The sequence below is a fragment of the Heterocephalus glaber genome, unplaced genomic scaffold, assembly GCF_053883595.1.
Source record: "Heterocephalus glaber isolate CG9 unplaced genomic scaffold, H.glaber_assembly_v1.0 deba00000071, whole genome shotgun sequence".
In the NCBI taxonomy this organism is placed as follows: domain Eukaryota; kingdom Metazoa; phylum Chordata; class Mammalia; order Rodentia; family Bathyergidae; genus Heterocephalus; species Heterocephalus glaber.
Window position 1 is genome coordinate 8,932,638 of NW_028258137.1, and position 19,420 is coordinate 8,952,057.

Here is a 19,420-nt window from a genome sequence, read left to right on the forward strand (position 1 = left end):
GGACACTGACATCTGCCTGTGTACAGAAGAGAGACTTTGAAGGCTGTGTAGAGGAGCCTGAGCCTTCAATTGACCAACTTGAGTTACAATCAGCCCTTAGGAATGAACTGAGTTCATAAGTCAAGAGTCTACTGTATTGGTTTTACTATTATTGATGCCTATATCAGTAGGAGCATCAGTATATGATGTTTTTAGTGCTTCTTTCTTCTAGTGGTTTTCTTGCTTGAGGGAATCTGAATGTCTTTTCAAATGCTTTTAACTGACAAACAGTGGTGTATATTTATCACGTACAACATGATGTTTGGAATATGAAACATGGCGAGGCGGCTAATGGAGCTAGTTAACACAGGGATTAGCTTGCATACGTATTTTGCTAAATGTCTTTTTTAAAGCTTGGCTCATTTTAGCCCCTGCTTTTTCCCTGGGCTCTTTTGTGGTCACTGAGGGATGCCTTATTGTGTTTCCAATTTTTCTTCTCAGTCACCCATCCTTGTATCATAACAGTGGGTCTGCTCATCCAACAATTACTTATGTGGAGTAAATGATGCCAGAAGAGGATATGCTATGCTGAATACTTTATTTATATCTTGTATGTAAACATAATTTGCTTTGTAGGCACAATATAACAAAAGCTCTAAAGCCACAAACACAGTAGACGATGTTTCAGTTCACTCCAATCAAGCTTAACCTACAGAGAAGCCTTCACAGTTCTTTAAGGCAAACTGAGACATTCTGTACACTTCCTTCAGAAAAACAATCATGAGACAGGGAAGAAGGTGCTTAAAACGAGAGTCCACGGAATGATTCATTGTAAGGTTTCCCCCTTTGTTCTTCATAGCAGAAACTGATGTTGTTGGCCAAACCCTAGGTTTCTCATTCTGAATTCTGAGGATAGGCTGATTGCTGGATGAATGTGTGATTAATGGATTAACTTTTCTGTTTAAAAAGCAGATTTTGGAAGGGATGACCTTGTATCCTTTCCTCTGGGCATCATTAGAACCATCTCAATTCTGAACATGGTCAGTTCCCTTCCCTTGGGGACAGAGGCCATCATGGAGCCAGTAGTTCTTGACTTTTTCAACCCTAGAAAGTGCCCTGTCTGCCCTACTTAATAGGAACATCACTTGGACAGTGGTTCTTTTTCTGACCCCCTTTCAGCACAGTTATGGGAGAAGCATGACCAATAAGATGGCCTCTAACAAAGGTGTTGGGGGCTATCTCTCTGGATGGATATGGGTGAGTTTGAGGGTAGGCAGGAAGAAGGGATGACCTTGTTATCCTCTTCTGAAATACTCTCATTCCTCAGCTCATCAGCTCTCAACACCCTTTCTTGCCTTCATATTGTACACATACATTCACAACAAGGAGAAGAGACTCCCTCCATGTAAATATTTGGCATAAATGAGTCATCATCACAAGCTTAGAAGAGGAAAAAAGAACCTGGTGAATGAAGTGACATTTGTTGCAAAAGGACCGGGGAAATCAAACAGAAAATTGTGGAAATGCATTTGTTTCCATCACTTGGGGGAAGAGTTAGGTCCACCTTAAATCTCATTGGAGGAGAAACTGGGTGATGCTGGAACCCTCTTATGCCTTCAAGAATGCTAATCTCACAAGCATGTGGGGACCCTCTCTTCTATAACACAAAAGTGGGGATGCTAATTCCACGGCCCCCTTTGTGTTTCTAGCTTGGTTTGTGTGACAGAATTAACCCTTTGCACAAAAGGACTGGAAAAAGAAGGGAAGGAAGAGCCCCCTTGTGCAGACACCAAGACTCCTCTTCCTCCAGGGTAACTAGCTCTCAAACCCAGGCAAATGGCACAGGGAGGGGCTTCACAGGGATTTAGGAGCTGCACCATTGAACAGCTCATGCAGTCAAACAGTTTGGTCCCTGATTTGTAAGGAGCAGGAGCCCTACATGATCAGCACCATGGTCTTATGTATCAGAAGGAGAAATCCCACGTTTGGCAGATGCTGAACAGCAACCTTGTATACCTAGAGTTTGTCATATGTTGGAACATGCTTTGGCAAGACAAGAGAGCTCACCGAATTTTCCATATACATGTATGGCCTGTAAGGGAGTTCTTCTTTGGGGGGAAGCTGTCTGCTTGTGACCAGGAATGGAAAATAGGAAAATTGGTAACAATGATGGCAATTTTGCCAACACAGGAGAGTCTTAGTAACGACATCTGAGTTAGTCCTACACATGGGGAGTTTTCTTAGCTTAAAATATATAGGGCTGTGGGGAGGATACGCTCATGGCATGTGGCTTCAGAGGAGAAATCTCTGACTTGTCCTCAGATGCATGCTGTTGACCCATCTTCTATCTCAAGAAACCCACACCTGTCCCCGTGTTTAGGAATAAGGACCAGAGAAAGACTCCAACCCCAGAGGGTCAGAGAAGAGCAGCTCAAACCCCATGGCATTAGGATTATGGGATGAATATAACAAGTTGCCTCGAAAAGGGAGAGAGAAAAAGTACTATTGGGAGAGTTTCTACACTTCTGGGCTCACAGATGCCTCTTCTGGCCTACTCTCTTTCTACCAGCCAAATTGGGAAGTGCTCTGGTTAGAGGTAAAGGTGGCTGGTGGCAAAGAGTATCACTGGCCAGAGGAAGGCTAGGACCTGCAGAGTGCTCTGTGACAACACCTGTCAACCCAAACTCGTCCTTGGTCTTGTCCTGTGGGCTTGTATTGATTTGCAAGGCTGTTCTAGAACCACCGAGAAGGACCGGGAGGTGGATAGTTTTGATCCTGGGGAGAGGGGAGGTTGTAGTACACAGATCAGGAAGGGATGTAATACTGCATGGAATGGGATTGGCACTAAATTCCGAAAAACAACAGTGATCAACAGCTTCTTAGCTCAGCTGACTGCAGACAAACACAACACGCACTGGACTACAGCATTTTTTCACTGGGACACAGAAGAGTTCTCGCAGCCGTCCTCTTCTTCCACAAGGTCCGTCCTTCAGGTCCTCCCGCCTGGCTCCTGGGTTACTGGATGAAGGGCATCCGCTCCTTGTTCTCGCTGTCACCCTCATGGTCCTCCTCCTCTTCTCCCGCTTCACTGGTCTCTGTGCTGTCGTTGGCCATCTGGGATTCAACAGAGGACATTATAGATGGCTCTGCCACCCACCCCCACCCTCTCTGAGCATCTGATGAGGCCCCGTAGGAAGAACGTTCTTGAGAGTTCATTGACAGAGGGGAAACTGCACTCAAGGGCCCCTCTTCACATCTTACCTGCACATTCACCATGAGGAGCGACTCCCTCCACATAAATACTTAGCACAAATACTTCATCATCACAAACTTAGACTAGGAAACCAGGCATCATATGATGGATGAGGTGCTGAGACACTTATCTCTTAGCTGTCTTCTCAGCTCGTGCTGAGCCCCTCATTTCTGGGAGCATTCCTTTGCCCAGGTCCCCTTATCAACCCTGCATTCCCTTCCACCCCAGCCAGGTCTACACCTCATAGAGCTTTGATGCATTTCTTGCGCTGGAGTGAACGGTCTCTCTACTTCTCACTCACCAGCGGAGTGGGGGTCTTTTCTACATCCAGAATTAACTTCCCGATGTTCCCTCGGTCGTGGATCCGCTGCATGGCCTCCTTCACCTGAAAGACGGGAGAAACAGGCGCCGGTTAGGGGGCCCTTCAGCCCGGTGTAGAGGGGGCTCGGGCAAGGCAAAGCGCCGGCTTCCCGCCAGGGGGCGCTGCAGCCCAAGCTTCGGGCCCTAACCAGTGATGTGGGTTGAACTTTGGGGTACAAATAATTCTGGTTGTGCCAGTCACACATTCTGGTCCCGTGCAAGAGTCTCCCAGGTTTAACAAATAAGAGTTATAGATTTCTGAAAAAAGTAGATGAAAATTTCTTCTAAAAAATAGTAAGGGCAAGTTCTCTGGAGTTCCATGACTCAGGGTGGCTGGGACTGTCAGTCACACTAAATTCTGAGCAATAAAAGAAGGCTGTAGGGCACTTGAGCCCTTCTGACTTAAGTGTTACATGACTCTGATTTGTAATTTGGCAAAATAAACTCATTACGCAGGGGTGAACTGCACTCAGGAAAATTTCCATGATTCTTGGTTATTGGGAAGAAAGTTCGTCTCCGTCCAGGAAGAATTCTCTTTCAGAATGAGTATTTTGCCCAGAACAGAGAACTTGAGGTGTTCTTTCCAGTGCTGGTGGCTTATTAGACCAATGGATGTCCCCGGGACCCTCTGAAGAGGAGAGGGAGCGACAATCTATTTGCTTCCAGAGCTTCATTCTGCCGCTGTGCACAGAATGAACGGTAGGGGCGCTGTGATGAGTAAGTCAGACGAGGAAAGGGTTTCCCAGAGCGCAGCTCTTGCCCTGGAGACTTTGTCCTCCACGAATTAGTGTAATCTTCATGGAAAGGCAACTTCTCTAAATTTTTAAAAAAGAAATTTGTGCTGGGTAAGGCGGCACACATCTGTAATCCCAGCATGCTGAGACAGGACGATCGCAAGTTCCAGGCCAGACCGGGCAATTTAACAACTTCGTGAAACCTCGGGGATGTAGCTCAGTGCAAAGGCCCTGGTTTCAACTCCCAGTATCACACACACACACACACACACACACACACACACACACACACACACAAACACACACACTATAATCAAGCTAGCCTAAATATTTTTCTTAAAGTTTCACATTTTAAAATATGTTCATTCAGTCCACAAATAGTAAAAGTTACTTCTCGGCTAAATGCCATAATTAAAAAGGAATGAAATGGTAAAATACGGCCCTGCCTGGGAGGAACTCAGCCTGTGGATGATGGAGCAGTGTTTGCTTATACAAAAACCAAACGTTCTACTCGTTTGGATACGAACTTGATAGAACCATTAAAATGTTTGTATACAAATTGCTTTTCTGGGACTTTATTCGAAGACATAATCCAGTTTCGGGGAGGGGATACCACATAAGAGATATGAAATCATTTTGATTTAATGGCAAAACATCAAAACAACATATATGTCACTGAGACAGGAGATGGTTAAATAAACAACAGCGCTTACATTTGTCTACTGAATGGAAATATTGTGTAGCTGCTGAAGAATAAAAAGATATATGCAACTAATTAGAAGACTACACAGCAGGATTAAATGCTTTTTGTAATATTGCTAAATGAGAAAACCGACACACATTTTTATTTACATCTGTATAGAACATGGCCATTCTAAAATAAGTAGAAAGGGATACATATATACATATATATGCAAATGTAGGGAAGTGGGTGCCTTCTAAGTCTAGTGTCCAAATATTGTTTGGCATAGTGTCATCAAATTAATATTTTAAATTAAATGCATTTTTAAATGCAGCCTTCAGATAATTTAGTACTGGTTAGAATCAACCTGTTTTGTAGACTGGTAGTGTCCATGATTACTAAATTTTCTGACCCTATTATAAAATGCAGTACCTTCCTTGTATTTCTGTGATGACATTACTTTTTGAAGTTCTTTCACAGCTGGTTGTAACAATGGCTACCAGCACTGTCCCTGGGTATTTATGGAGGACTAGTTTTGGAATGCTCATCACTACCAAGATCTGTGAATGCTCAAGTCCCTTATATACAATAACATAGTAGGTAAGAGGTGTGATTAAAAATACAGTGAATGCTTACTTTTGTGTGTGTGTGTGTGTGGTACCAGGGATCAAACTCAGGACCTTTCGCTTCCCAGGCAGGGATGGCGCCACTGAGCTAGATCCCTGGCCCAACTTTTAAAAAAATTATTACAGTAAAAGGCACATTGCCCCTGGTCCCTCTCGCTTTGAACACACTCATCCCGTCATTTTTGCCACTTTCTGAAGCAGTGCTGGAACTCCTCTTTCATGAGTGTCTTTAGTTGCATTGTGGTGGCTGCCTCAGTGTCCTGAACGGATTCAAAATGTTTCCCACTCACGGTTATCTTGACTCTGGGGAGGAGCCAGAATTCACTCAGTGCCAGATCTGGAGAATAAGGTGGATGAGGGCGCACAGCGGTGTTTTTCTGAGCCTGCTTTTCTATTGGATGGCACTCCGCAGCAGTCTTCACTTAAATTTAGTCCCACCTTCATAGGGACTTCACTTGCTTCCAACCGACGGAGCAGAGGAAAAGTGCTGGGATGTCACTTTCAAGGGCAGGCTATAAAGGCTGTGACTTCCACGTCATAGTCTCTCTGACACCCTCCCTTCCTCACCCTGACGCTCCATGCTGCCTCCAGCCAGCAGTCGCCAGGGAATGGAGACCTTCAGCTCAAGGTCTCTGAGGAACTGCATGCTGCCGACCACCCCGCGACCGCATGGCAGTGTATGCCAGTGGAATCTACATGAGACCATGGCCCCACCTGCTGCCTCAGCTGTAGCCTCTTGAGAGCCAAAGATCCTGGCTAAGATTCTTCCCTCACAGAACCTAGGAGATCACATCTGCCAGTGTGAGCCAGCATGATTTGGGAATAAGTGCAGTAACAGATATTTCATATATTGTCCCCCTGCATGCACCATTCTTAGCTTACATGATCTATTACGCCCATTTTACAGGTAAGTACCCAGATGCTAAGAAAATATAAGCGATTTGCTGTATGGCTTAGTTATTGGTGACAGAACTGTGGTTCAGAGTGAGGTATCCCAATCTCAGAGGCAGAGCCGTTTCCCAGTTCCACCCAGACTAAGCTGCTTCATTTGCTTCTCAGAGGCAGAGGGAGATAGTGGTTCGTAATGGCTCACACAATAGCTCCCCTGAATTCGGCTGTTTACCTCCCTGGCAAAATCATGACACACCTGGAAACTCCTTGGAGATTAGGAACAGTTTTTAAGCTACTTCTCTAATAAGACAGAGCCCAGGGAGACAGAAAAGCTGTTTTCTCATCAGTTAAAGCTTATTGTGATGCTAGAGAAAAAAGCCCCCCACAGGGCTGCCTCTAATCTGCATGTTTTGGGACACATCTTTCTGAAATGAATGGGCTCCTTGAAGTCTCATATGTGGAAGATGGATAAAGGGCTAAGAGATCATTTAATTTGTGTGATCCACAGACACACTGTTAGAATTTCCATCTTCTAACCCTGCTCTCAGAGACAGACAGGAACAGTTCTGACGACAACTTAGAAGGAAAGAAATTGCCATTTTTGATCAATTCTTTATCAGACACAGCATGTGATATTTACACGTGTTGCTTCATTTTTTTTTTCTGCACACCAAGCTTCTTAGGTGAGTGTTTGTGTCTGCTTTTCACAGATGAGAAATCCAAAGATGAAACACACCAGGGGCCTGCTCTGGCGCTATCTGAATGGAGGTGCAGCCACATGGGGAATGGAAAAGCTCAGGGTCGCCCCTTCAGAATTCTGGACACATCTCAGAAGGGGCTCTCCAGGCAGGTGCTGTGCCGCTCAACTACATCCTGTCAGACCCCCCAAATTTAAAGACCCAATCCAAAAATGGGCATCTGAAATGAACAGACATTTCTCAGTTGAAGAAGTAGGCCCAGAAAATAAACATACAAAAAAATGTTCAACATCACTGGTCATTTGAGAGATGCAGATGAGAAAACACTGAGATTCCACCTCACCCCAGAAAGAATGGCTGCTATCAAGAAATCAACCAATAACAAATGCTGGCGGGGCTGTGGGGAGAAAGGAACCCTTCTCCATTGTTGGTGGGAGTGCAGACTGGTGCAACCACTGTGGAAATCAGTATGGAGATACTTCAAAGAACTAGGGCTAGAGGTCCCATTTGACCCAGCTATTCCCCTGCTGGTTATCTTCCCAAAAGATTTAAGAGCATCATACCACAGCGATATATGCTCACCCATGTTTATAGCAGCAGTTTGTAATAGCTAAAGCTTGGAAATAGCCCAAGTGCCCATCAACTGGAGGTTGGATAAAGATTTAAAAAAATAAATGGAGTACAACTCAGTCATAAAAAATGATAAACTAGAAACATTTATAGCTAAATGAATGCACATTGAGGCCATACTCTTAAGTGAAATAAGTAGGACACTGATGTGTAAATACCCAATAGTTTCTCTGGTGTGAGAAACATCAAGAGTAAATGAGGACCAAAATGTGTAATAGATAATGTAAAATAGGAAGAAAAGCTCCAAAACGGAAGGGGAACTAGGGAGGGAGTGGGTGAAAGGAAAATAGAGAAGGAAAAAATATGAGGAGAAGGAAAAAATGGAAACAAAGTTTTTGTAAATAAGGGGGTGGGGGGTGGAAGGGAAGGAGGGGAAATGGGGAAAAAGCAGGAGCCAAGATACATCATGTACAGGTGCAAATTCCCGAAGATGAATGTGACCATAGTGTAGGCCTAAAATGTACCAACAAACGTAGTGGAATAAAAATCCAAAACAAGAAGAGGCTCTGCTGGGACCCCCCAGGCTGCCCCTCAGGTCACACTCTGCCAGGGCAAAGCCTGCTCCTGCAGACTTTGCTCCCAAGTCACCAATGTACAAGTGGTACCCCGGTGGGTGACATCACCCAGAGAAAGCTCACCGGCCCTGGAGGTTGGGCCTGTCTCCCTGTGGCTGCCGGGGAGATTTTGCTAAAGCACACTTCTGCTTACAACCTCTTCCTATTGCCCTGGAGGGAAACGTCCAGCAGAACCACGCCACCTGATCCCATGGCCATGGGCCACACACACAGCCATGCCGTGGGCGCTGGCGAGTCCAGTGTGCCACACACCAGATTTCAAAGGCTTCACCTTCATAAAAGAGAACACCCGGGAATTGCTGACAACCATTAAATGCTGAGACCATGATACTTAAACTGTATTGGGTTAAATGAAACTCGCAAGTTGATTTTTTGTGCTTTGTTTGAATGTGGCTACTGGAAAACATCAACTTTGGCATGTCGGTAACATCACTGTGCTGGACAGCACTGGCCGGATATTTCAGGAGCTGACGCCTGCTGCCTTTGTGGCTTTGTTGACCCCTTCTTCTCTTACACCCCTTGCTCTCACCACCTGAGATGTTTGTGAAGTCCCTGGGCCTGCGGCTGTGCTGCTGCTGTGTGTCCCGTCACCTCCTGGAGCATCCTGGTCCTTGAACTCACACGGATTTGCCTTGCACCTGTTGACTTAGAAGTGAGCTCTTCCGGGTGCTGGCCTTCGTCCCCAGCCTCGACCTTCAGAGCCTGGCCCCGTTCTTCTCTTGGGGTCCTGGCCCTCAGAACAGCCAGTGAGACCATCATTGCCACAGGCTTGTGATTTTCACCCTGGCTTCTCCTCCAAGTCACCAGTCCAAAGAATAGCACGGTCTAATGCACGTACAAAGCAAACAATTATGGAAAACCCTTCTCTAATTAGCCATATGAAGGCATATAAATAGAAACCAATGAAATTGACTTTAATAATGTATTTTCTTTTTTGTTTTGTTTTGTTTTGTTTTTGGTACTGGGGATCGAACTCAGACCTTGCGCTTGCAAGGCAGGTGGTGGAGCCACTGAGCTAAATCCCCAGCCCAATAATGTATTTTCTTTAACCAAATATAACCAGAATGTTATCATTTTAACATATACAAGGGGTGATCAAAATACAGTGAATGGTTGAATTTTAAAAATATATTACAGTAAAAGGCACATGGCCAAGTATGATGAGATAAGTGTGCTCAAAGTGAGGGGTGTGTTTGGAGTATTCTGAAGGGGATTAATGGCAATGTCTCTTTACTGTAATATAGTTTTAAATTTAAACACTCACCATATGTTTTGATCCCTCCTTGTTGATTATTTATGGAAATTTCTGTCAAATAAAAACATTATGCTGAGTCCTCATCTACCTTATTCACTGGATCTGGCACCATGTGAGTTCTGGTTCTTCCCCAAAGTCAAAATGACTATGAGAAGGAAACATTTTGAATCAATTTCAGACATTGAGGCAGCTATGACAGCACAACTAACGACACTCACCAAAGGGAACTGCCAGAACTGCTTCTGAAGTGGCGAGAATGAAGTGGGATCGGTGTCTTATTCTAAGTGAGAGGGGAGGGTATTTTGAGGGGCATGAATGACAATGTGTCTTTTACTGTAATAGGTTTTTAAAAAATCTAACATTTATTGTTTTTTTTTTGGTACTGGGAATCCAATTCAGGACCTTGTGCTTGTGAGCTAAATCCCCACCCCCGATCATATTGTGTTATCTAAACTGTTATTGTGGTTTTAGAGTTTGGGTGCACTGGGGCCGAAAGCATATGTCCTCTGTGGCCACAGTGGCTGGTGGCTACCATGTTGCAGAGAGCAGCCCTAGGGCAGTCATGGTGTCTGCCTGAATTCTCGGTACAAAGCAAGTTCCTGCACTCGATGGCCTCCGGGATAAATGAGTGAGTGAGTGAAGGGGGAGGTGGATATGTGGAAGCCATGAGATGCCACATGGCTGTCTGGTGGCCTGCTTAGTGCTGCCCGGTGGCCAGGGGAGTCTGTTTGTAATCAGGGCAGGTCCCCACACCCTTCCCGAATGCACTGCTAGCTGTCAGGCTGGCCAGGCCTCAGATTTTCCAGGGCAGTGGATCCTGGATGCTCTCAGGCCTCCCAACTGGAGCTGGTTTCCGGTCTAGACGGGAGAGGGAGGAAATCTGAGTCATGGCACTCAGACACCTGAGGATGCCAAGATCTTGTGCCCAGTGGCCACCTGGGCTTTTCCGGACACCACTGTTCTCCTGAGGCCACCCTGATGGTCACCCAAGCAGGTGGTGGCAGGAGGCAGGGGACCTTTGCAGAGCCGAGTCCCAAGCTTTGCTGCAACTCTGCAGTGCTACTCCACCCCCGCCCTGTGCCTCGTCTGTCTTCCTCCTCTGTTAAAGGACAGCCGCAGCTCCACTCTCTGTTCCTTCCTCCATCCAGCTGGGCCAAAGCCCTGGGCCTGGAGCTGGGTGGGGTGGACGTGCTGTGTCCTGAGAAAATCACAGTGTCCCTTAGGAAGCAGACTGGTCATGACAAAAGTGTTTCATACCTTTAAAACGTGCCAAGGAAGGAGTGGATGATGTTCCACGATGGAGAAAATACGATGATGGGGGAACAGCGGCTTAACCCTTACCTGAAGGCAGGGTTTACTGCCTCGGTGCTCCCAGAGGAGTGGGACTTCCCCATTGCCACCACACTCGCCTGCTCGCCACCTGCATGGGCACCAGACCGCACCACAAAGACAGCTTGGGGCGTGGGTGGGAATCCAGACTCTGCCATTCTCTGGCTGTGTGACTTGGCGCAGTATACCCAACCTCTGTGTGACACCTCTGTGTTTGTTTTCTGAAAAGCGAAGGTCAGGTTCTGCATACATTTCCTGTTGCTGAGGAGACAGATTAGCACTGTCATGGTGGCCTGCAGCATGAGTTTTACTGTTTTACAGTCCTGGACATCAAAAACCCATCGTGGCTGAAATCAAGGTCCCTGTGGGACTGAGCTCCTCCTAGACTCAGGGCAGAGTCCATCCATTTCCTTCTATCCAGGTTCTAGAAGTTCCCTGTGCTCCTAGGTTCCCCCTACGTCGTCAAAGCCAGGAGTGTGGCACCTTCCAGTCTCTCTGACTCTGGCCTTCTTGCCCCTCTCTTAAGGATCTGAGGGACTGCTTGGACCCAGGAGGTCCTCGGAGTGACCTCCCAGTCCCAGAATCCTGGACTCTGCCTCACCTGCAGAATGCACTTTGCTGCGGTGATCACAGGATCACAGGTCCTGGGGATGAAGGTCTGAGCATCTCTGGGGGTCATTATGTTGCTTATCACAGATTTATCATGGGGGCACAGGGCTGCCTTGAAGATTGACAGGGATGATGTGTCACACATCCAGCACAAGATGTCTGTATGCTCACCTCTCTGCTCAGGATTAGGCATGTGGTTCTCCAGTAGCAGCTGCTTCAGCAGGAAGCCTGAGGACCCAGTGCCCTCTGCTGGACTTTCGAAGGACCTCCACACTCTCTTTTCTTAAAGCCCCAGGATTATTCCTTTCTTTGTGGGATGTCCCACCCACAATGTGTCCCAGGCCGCCAACTGGGGGTAGACCTCTGCTGGATTCTCTGACTCCAAAATCTAGAGAGAGGTTGTATCCTCAACATCCCTTCCCCTGTCTACAACCACATCCATGTCTGTGAAGTCAAAGACACAGCCACAAAAGCCAATGGCACAAACTTCTAGACCTGCACTGGGGTCCTGGGTTCCCAGAATCCTTTGCTGCAATGATCCAGAATACACAGGACTTTCCACCTCCACACAAGCAAGACCTGCCTGGTGGTATAGGTAGCTGTCCAAGGCCCAGAGTGGGGAGAAGGGCCCATCCTTGAGTTGGGGGCCTCCATTTATACTCTTGCCCAGTGCCCTACAAATATGAGAGGAAGACCTGGCTGTGGGACACAGTGTGATGTGACAGGCAGGGCCTATGACTGAGGCTGCAGACTGAGGGCAGAAAGAACCAAAGACAACTCAGAGCCAGTCAGGAAGCCATGATGGCCTCAGTCAGGAAGGAGCACCAGGGAGGGACTTGTAGGCACACAATGATGGCGATGATGGCAGTAATAATAACCCACATCTGAAGAGTGCTCCTGTGATAGTCTTTGAGCTTCATTGTCGGGTCTGAGGTGCTATGTGTTTCACCTAACATAACACAGCAAAAAGAAAAAAGCTGGACTTGGGTCAGAGGATGGTGCTCCTTTCTCCCAGACTTTGTTTCTCTTCCAAGGACAAAACAATTAATTGTGTTTGAGGCCCTGGATGGGTAAACATCTTATAGAGAATTTCTGCTAGAACACTCCGGGGTATGTCAGGGAGAGGGGCTGAAGGGGCCCATCTGGGGGGTCACCCAACATTAAATGAGTGGCTCTTGGGGATCTTGGTGAACTCTGATTTCTTCCTCCATGTCCATCCCTAAAATGCAGACTAGAAACTGGAGCAGGCCCAGGGATATGAGAGGTGGGAGCTGGGCGAGCTACAGGAACTCTAAGAGGATGAACAGGAAAGAGGGAAGAAGGGTAAAGGTTGGCAGATGGCCCTGGGTCCTGGGTCTGGGAGAGTCAGAGGAAGAATCAGGAAAGTAGAGTAGGCCAAGCTCAGTCTCTGCACTCCGAGGACAGCAACTCTTTGCAGAGATCCTGGAACTCTTGTCTCTTGTATTTTGCTTCTCAACAGACTGAAAGCCAGTGGAGGCTCTTGTTCCCCAAGCCCATCCTTTTTGCAAACAGTCCCAGCCTGTCCCTTGCAGTTGAAGTTAAAGACAGACTTTCAGAATCATTTCTTTAACAGTATTTCATTGTGTGTGTTGGTCTCATTATTGTAGAGCTCCGATTCATTGCAACCCAGCATAGGGCAGGGGTTTGGAAGTTGATGAGAGCTTGTGAGCTTCAGTTTGGGGGTGTTCCCCTCACCCATACTCAGCCTTCTGTTCATCTTCCCATGACTGTATCTACTGGGCACCTCTTCTCCTGGCTTCCGATTAGATTTGGTCTTTGAGGGACCCCGACAGATGATCAGGGGACAGAGAGCAGTCAAAGAATTTCCTTCCACCTCCCTACCTTGAGACAGGTCCCTGGCAGTAACTGTGCCATGTGCAGCTGCAGCTCCTGCCAGGTCCTGCTAGCTCCTGCTTCCTCTCTGGAATCTGGTGATGTTCTCTCTTCCACGCATCTCTATGACAGTCAGCTTTCCCAATGCTGGGTGAAATACCCAACACTCACAGCTCAAAGGAGGAAATTGTTTAATTTGCCTTTTGGTGTCAAGAGGTTTCAGTCCATGTCTGGCTGGCTCCGAGGCAGAAGCGTCACAGTGGCTGGGTGTGGTAGAGCTCAGCTGATTGCTTCATGGTGGCTGAGAAGTGGACCAGGGGACAGTGCCAGAGAAAGGGGCCCAGGGACCAAGAGTAGTGGCCAAGGTCACACCTCAGTGACTTGCCCAGACACACCCCTTAGCACGTGTCACTTGTCCCCTGGGTGGCTCTCAAGTCAATCAAAGTGACAATTTTGCTTAACTGCCACAGTCTCATGGGTAAACCCAGGTGGGTAAACCTTCCTGCCATTGCTAGTTTCTGGGCATCTCAACGTCCCTGTTGGTTAACGCCGAACTACATCAATGAATATTCCCTCTATTAAAAAGTCTTCAAGTCCCAGCTGAATGTGTTGCTTGTTTCCTGCCAGGAACTGACTGATATACACAATATTTTAAAATTGCAACAAATGTGTTGAGCATATACAAATATGCAGTGCTAAACTCTGAGAAGATAATGGTGAGCAAACAAAACATCAACAAGATCTCTCGCCCTTTGGAATCTTACCGTCTTATGAAACCAAACTGAGTAACTCAAATATAAGACTGCCACTTGATAATGCTAAGACGGTGTTCCGAGAACGTGGATAGAGGATTTGACCAGGTTGGGAAGATCAAGGTGAGCTTCCCTGAAGAAGTGATAACTGACCTGGGACTTAAAGAATGAACAGGAATTAGCTGTGGCACGAGGGACAAAGAAGACTTCTCTATGCAGAGGGAGCAGAATGTCAAGGGGGGACCTGAGAAAAGGCCAGTGGCTTTGGGGACCAAAGAGCAAAAATGAGCGTGATGCAGACTGCTGCGAAGGTGGCTGAGGGCTTCGGTACTGGTTTCCTAACAATCCTCACGGGTGCACATCATACAGTTTACACTAACCCTGTGTCTCCACTCTCCTGCATGGGTGGCTCATTCCTTCCTATCTGGGCAGTGAGGGTTAACAATGCTTAATCTTTGTTTGGGGTCTCATTTAATGCTTCATAATATTCAATTTCCTTTTGAATGGTGTGAAAGGCACAAAGCCATTAGGGTACAAATGACACCACTTAATAACCACAGCTCTCGGCTTGTGTTATGAATAGTAATAAGCATGGCCACCTAAAATAGGAAAAAATAAAGATGCATAATTCCATGGATCACTGTCCCTATTAGATGATAAATTCAAATGCTTTGAGAATGAAGGAATGATGAATACTTTAATTAAGAAGCAAATCTACCAAAGTTGTCCGTGCAATATTACTCATATTAGCAATGTCCATTGCTGGGAGGGATTGATGGTTGTTTAAAATCCAAAGTGGGTGTTAAAAGTAACCCTTGCATTACAGGTGGGCTTGAGATCTGGAATTTCTGATTTCTGCTGAGTAGCGGCAGGTGTCTTAAAGTGAATGAGCCTCAAGATTTAATGAAAGTGGAGAAGGTGAGATGGTCCCAGCACCCGGAAGGAAATTCCCCACCTCCATCCCAGGCTCCTAGGGCAGTGAAGCTCAGCCGGTTCCAGCACCCAGAAGGAAGCTCCCCGCCTCCATCCCAGGCTCCTAGGGCAGTGAAGCTCAGCCAGTTCCAGCACCCGGAAGGAAGCTCCCCCACTGCCATCCCAAGCTCCTAGGGCAGAGAAGGTGAGGTGCGTGGGCGCCAGAAGCACCACCCCCCCCACATGGAAATGAGAAGACACATAAACAAGCCTCAAAAACAGACTTCTGGATCACCTACAGCAACCTCAAAGGGAAATGATATGGAACAATCTGATACTCAACCACCTGGACTCTCTGAACTGGCAACAAAAGAGGATCTGGGAAAAATGAAATCAGAAATAATTACTCAGATAACAGCAAAGATTTTGCTCATGGTGCAAGACATGATTAATAAACCTAGAGAGACACAGATAAAAAAACAGAGGATCTGAGGAACATGATGGAATCCCAACATAGGAAACAAATGGAATCCATAAAACAGATGCAAACAGATTTCTAAGAGATTAAAAACTTCATCAAAAGTCTGCACAGCAGAATGAACCAATGTGAGGATAGAATTTCACATATAGAAGATAAGATTGCAATTAGTGAGGAGGAAAAGAAAAATTGCTTTAAAATTGTAAGGGAACATGAGAAATCAATCCAGCAGTTGCTAGACGGTGCAAAGAAGAATAACATAAGACTGATTGGAGTCAATGAAGAAAGAGGAGAGAGTGCAGATGACATAACAAAACTCTTCACAGAAGTGGTGGCAGAAAACTTCCCAAGGGGGGAAAAGAACTTGACATACATATAAGTGAGGCATATAGGACTCCAGCTAGCCTTAATAAAAAAAAGTCTACACATAGGCATATAATAGTTAGGATTCCAGAAATCCAACAGAAGAATAAAATTCTACAAGCAGTGAGAGAAAAGAAACAAATCACATACAAAGGAAAGCCCATCAGAATCACAGCGGACTTCTCAATGCAAACCCTCAAGGCAAGAAGAGCTTGGAGTGATGTATTTCAAGCCCTAAAGGAAAACAGCCTCCAACCCAGACTGATGTACCCTGCAAAACTATCTTTCAAAATGGATGGAGAAATAAGATACTTTCATGATAAAGAGCACCTCAGGACTTCATGAATATCAAACCAGCACTCCAAAATATTTTAGACAATACCCTAGGAAAAGACAATGAGGATTACAACCCCAGGAAACCCAGCAGAATGAATCCATTAGGCATGACAAATTAAACGCAAAGCGGGAGAATCCAACAAAAAGAAAAAGTCATGACAAGGCTTAAAACTTTTGACTTCATCTCCCTAATGAGTGTATAATTCAATCTTGTTATTGTGCTGATTGGTATTTTTCTGATTCTAGAGTTGCACACCATTCCGTGTGCTATACTGGCTATTTATCATCTTATGTATACATTTTAATTGGGCTGTCTATTAATGAGCTCTAAGAATTCTTTATATATTCTGCTCATAGGTTACATGCATTGTAAATATGGTCTGTTTAAGGACTACTTTTCATTTTAATGATGTCATTTAAAGTTCTAAATTTTGATGGAATCTCATTTATCAATTTTTTTCTTTTATACATCATGTTTTTTGTATCCTAGGTAGTTCTTGCCTACCCTGAATTCATAAATAGTTTCCCTTATAATTTCTTCTTAAAGTTTTATACTTTTACGCTTTCTTATTTAGGTTCATAGATCCCTTCAAGTTATTTTCATGTATGGAAAAAAAGGGTTGAGGTTAATTTTTTATATACGGATACCAGGTGTTCTCGTGCTATTTGCTGAAGACACTATCTCTTCCTCGGCTCTTGAATCAAGTTTATATTCTATAAAATGCTAATGTTAAATAATCTTTCCAAACTCAGTGGACCATATATGTGTGGTTCTATTTCTAGATTCTCTGTTTTATTCAAATGATTTGTATGTCTTTCCTTATACCAACACTGCCTTGATTACTGTAGCTTTAGAAGAAGTCTTAAAATTGGGTGTTAAACGTCTTCCAACACTGTATTTGTTTTTGTTTTTGGCTTTTCTGGGTCCTTTGTACTCCTACATAACTTTTAAATTTCAATATCCAGTTCTTCATTTATAGCAAGTATACACAGACCTGAATTTTTTATACACCTTGTGTTTTCTAATCCTGCTAAATTCAAGTACAAGTTCTAGGGGCTCCTAGAGATTTCTTAGTATTTTCTCTGTAGATGATCATTTCATCTACATATAAAGATTTTGCTTCTGCTGTGCCAATCCTATCCTAGTTGTGTCATTTTATTGCCAGACTATTTTGGTGGGTACTAGGTTTCAAAGTTTAATGGATAGATGAAGAATAAGCATATCTGCCCTTGTTCCCCACCTTAAGGAGAAAGCATTGTATCTGCTCCATTCATACAAGGCATTCTCGCTGGAAGTATGGAGTACATGTCTTTAATTTGTTGAGAAGGTTCTGTTCTACTTCTAGGCTCCTGATAGCTTTTACCATGAACAGCTGTAGAATTTGGTCCAATACTTTTTCTCCAACTAGTGACAGGATCATATGGCTTTTTCCTTTCCTCTGTTAAAATGATGACTTTTGGGGGTGGATCTTCCAATGCTGAACCAACACTGCCATCCCTATAATAAAACCACTTTCTACATACTGCCAGATCTGACTTCTAATAGTTTGTTTTGTTAAACAAATTTCTATCTATGTTCATACTTTTTTCTTCTATTATCTTTATCCAATTTTAGTATTAGCACAATGTTGAGTTCCTAAAATGAGGGGAGAAGTGTTCCTTCTTTTTTCTGCTTTAATTGTTTGCTCTAATTTATCAGTTAAAATGTTTATAAGCCTGCTGTTGTCATATAGATAGGTTTTCAAGCTAGGAATATACTTTCTTTAATAGGTGCTATTCAAATTTTATATTTCCTCCAGAGTTAGTTTCATTAATTTGTCTTCTAAGTTACTTCTTAGAAGTTGTTAAATTTATTTCAAAAAAGATTTTTGTAATATGCTTTCTATATCCTTTTAAATTCTGTAAAATCTGTGGTAATATCTCCTAGATCTTAATATTGTAATTTTAAAAATGTATAACTGACATTGTGTAACAGGAAGAAAAGGTCTAAAAGAGCAGAGGAATTGGGAGGGGTAGGGGAAGGGAAAAAAGGGAAAGGAAGAAGTATGAGAAGAGGAAAAAAATGGAAACAAGGTCTTTGCAAATAGGGAAGGGTGGAGGGGGTGAAGGCAGGGCAAGGGAAGGGGAAAAAAAAATAAGAACCAAGAGACTCATGTAATGGTACAAGATCCCAATGATGAATGTAACTGTATTTTATACCTAAAATGTACCAATAAAGTTAATGGGGAAAAAAAGATTTAATGGAAGTGGGCGGGGGATTTAGCTCAGTGGTTCTGCTGCCTGCCTCACAAGTGCAAGGACCTGAGTTTGATTGCTGGTGCCAAAATAATAAAAAAGAAAGATTTAATGGAAGAATGACAGGAAAAGTAAAGCATCAGGCCCAGCGTTTGACCTCCTGGGATGGGAGAGAAAATGTTCAACTATTCACTTCCTTTTTGGATGAGCTGCATGTGGGGTCTTTGCAATAATGGAGAGCATGGACTGGGGTGGTCAAGAGAGGTAATGGGGTGCAAAATTTAAGGAGGTGCCCATTTCTGGGGCCATGCAAGTGCAGGGTCAGAAGTTGAAAGTGAGTGCTGCCTTGAATTCTGTAACCTAATGGCATCTCTTGACTCACCCTACTCTTGGCCCTCAAGGATGTATATTATTTTAGAAGGAAAGCAGACAGTAAGGTAGCTGTCATCAGGGAAGTCTATTTAACACCAGGGGAGTGAATGGAGATGCTTCAACGGACTTTTAAAGAAGCCATCACTAGCTTTGGGAAGCAACTGGAATTTTTGCCTTAGGTAGTTAAATAACACTAATTCACTAATTTTAGTGATCAAGTATACATCTTAGTAAGGGGTTCAAATGACATAGACATTGCACTCAAAGCCAGAACATTCTACATTAATCTACTTAATCCATAACCACACTAAAGTATATATTCTTGTCCTACTAAATTTTGAGCTAAAGCAAGAGATGAAAAAAGTCTACTGCATTGTTTCCAATGTTTGTTTCATGAAGAGTGTTCCACAGTGCTGAATTTAGATGGTTGGATTTGGATGGCTGAAGGGATACTCAATGGATACTGATTCCAACCTGTGAGTGAAGCCTGGAAGGAG

At 44.6% G+C, this 19,420-nt stretch overlaps 1 protein-coding gene across 1 annotated transcript in view; it reads right to left on the minus strand.

The window, feature by feature from the left end:
* Positions 1-560: 560 nt before the first annotated feature.
* The window catches only part of Vat1l (vesicle amine transport 1 like), a 156,102-nt gene continuing 137,242 nt past the window's right edge, over positions 561-19,420 (minus strand). Inside the window, exons 8-9 of the mRNA XM_004842814.3 lie at positions 3,534-3,617; positions 561-3,093 (exon numbers count right to left, since the gene is read on the minus strand). Of these exons, the coding sequence (XP_004842871.1) occupies positions 2,995-3,093; positions 3,534-3,617 (183 nt within the window). The 3' untranslated portion in view covers positions 561-2,994. The remainder of the gene's footprint in view (positions 3,094-3,533; positions 3,618-19,420) is intronic.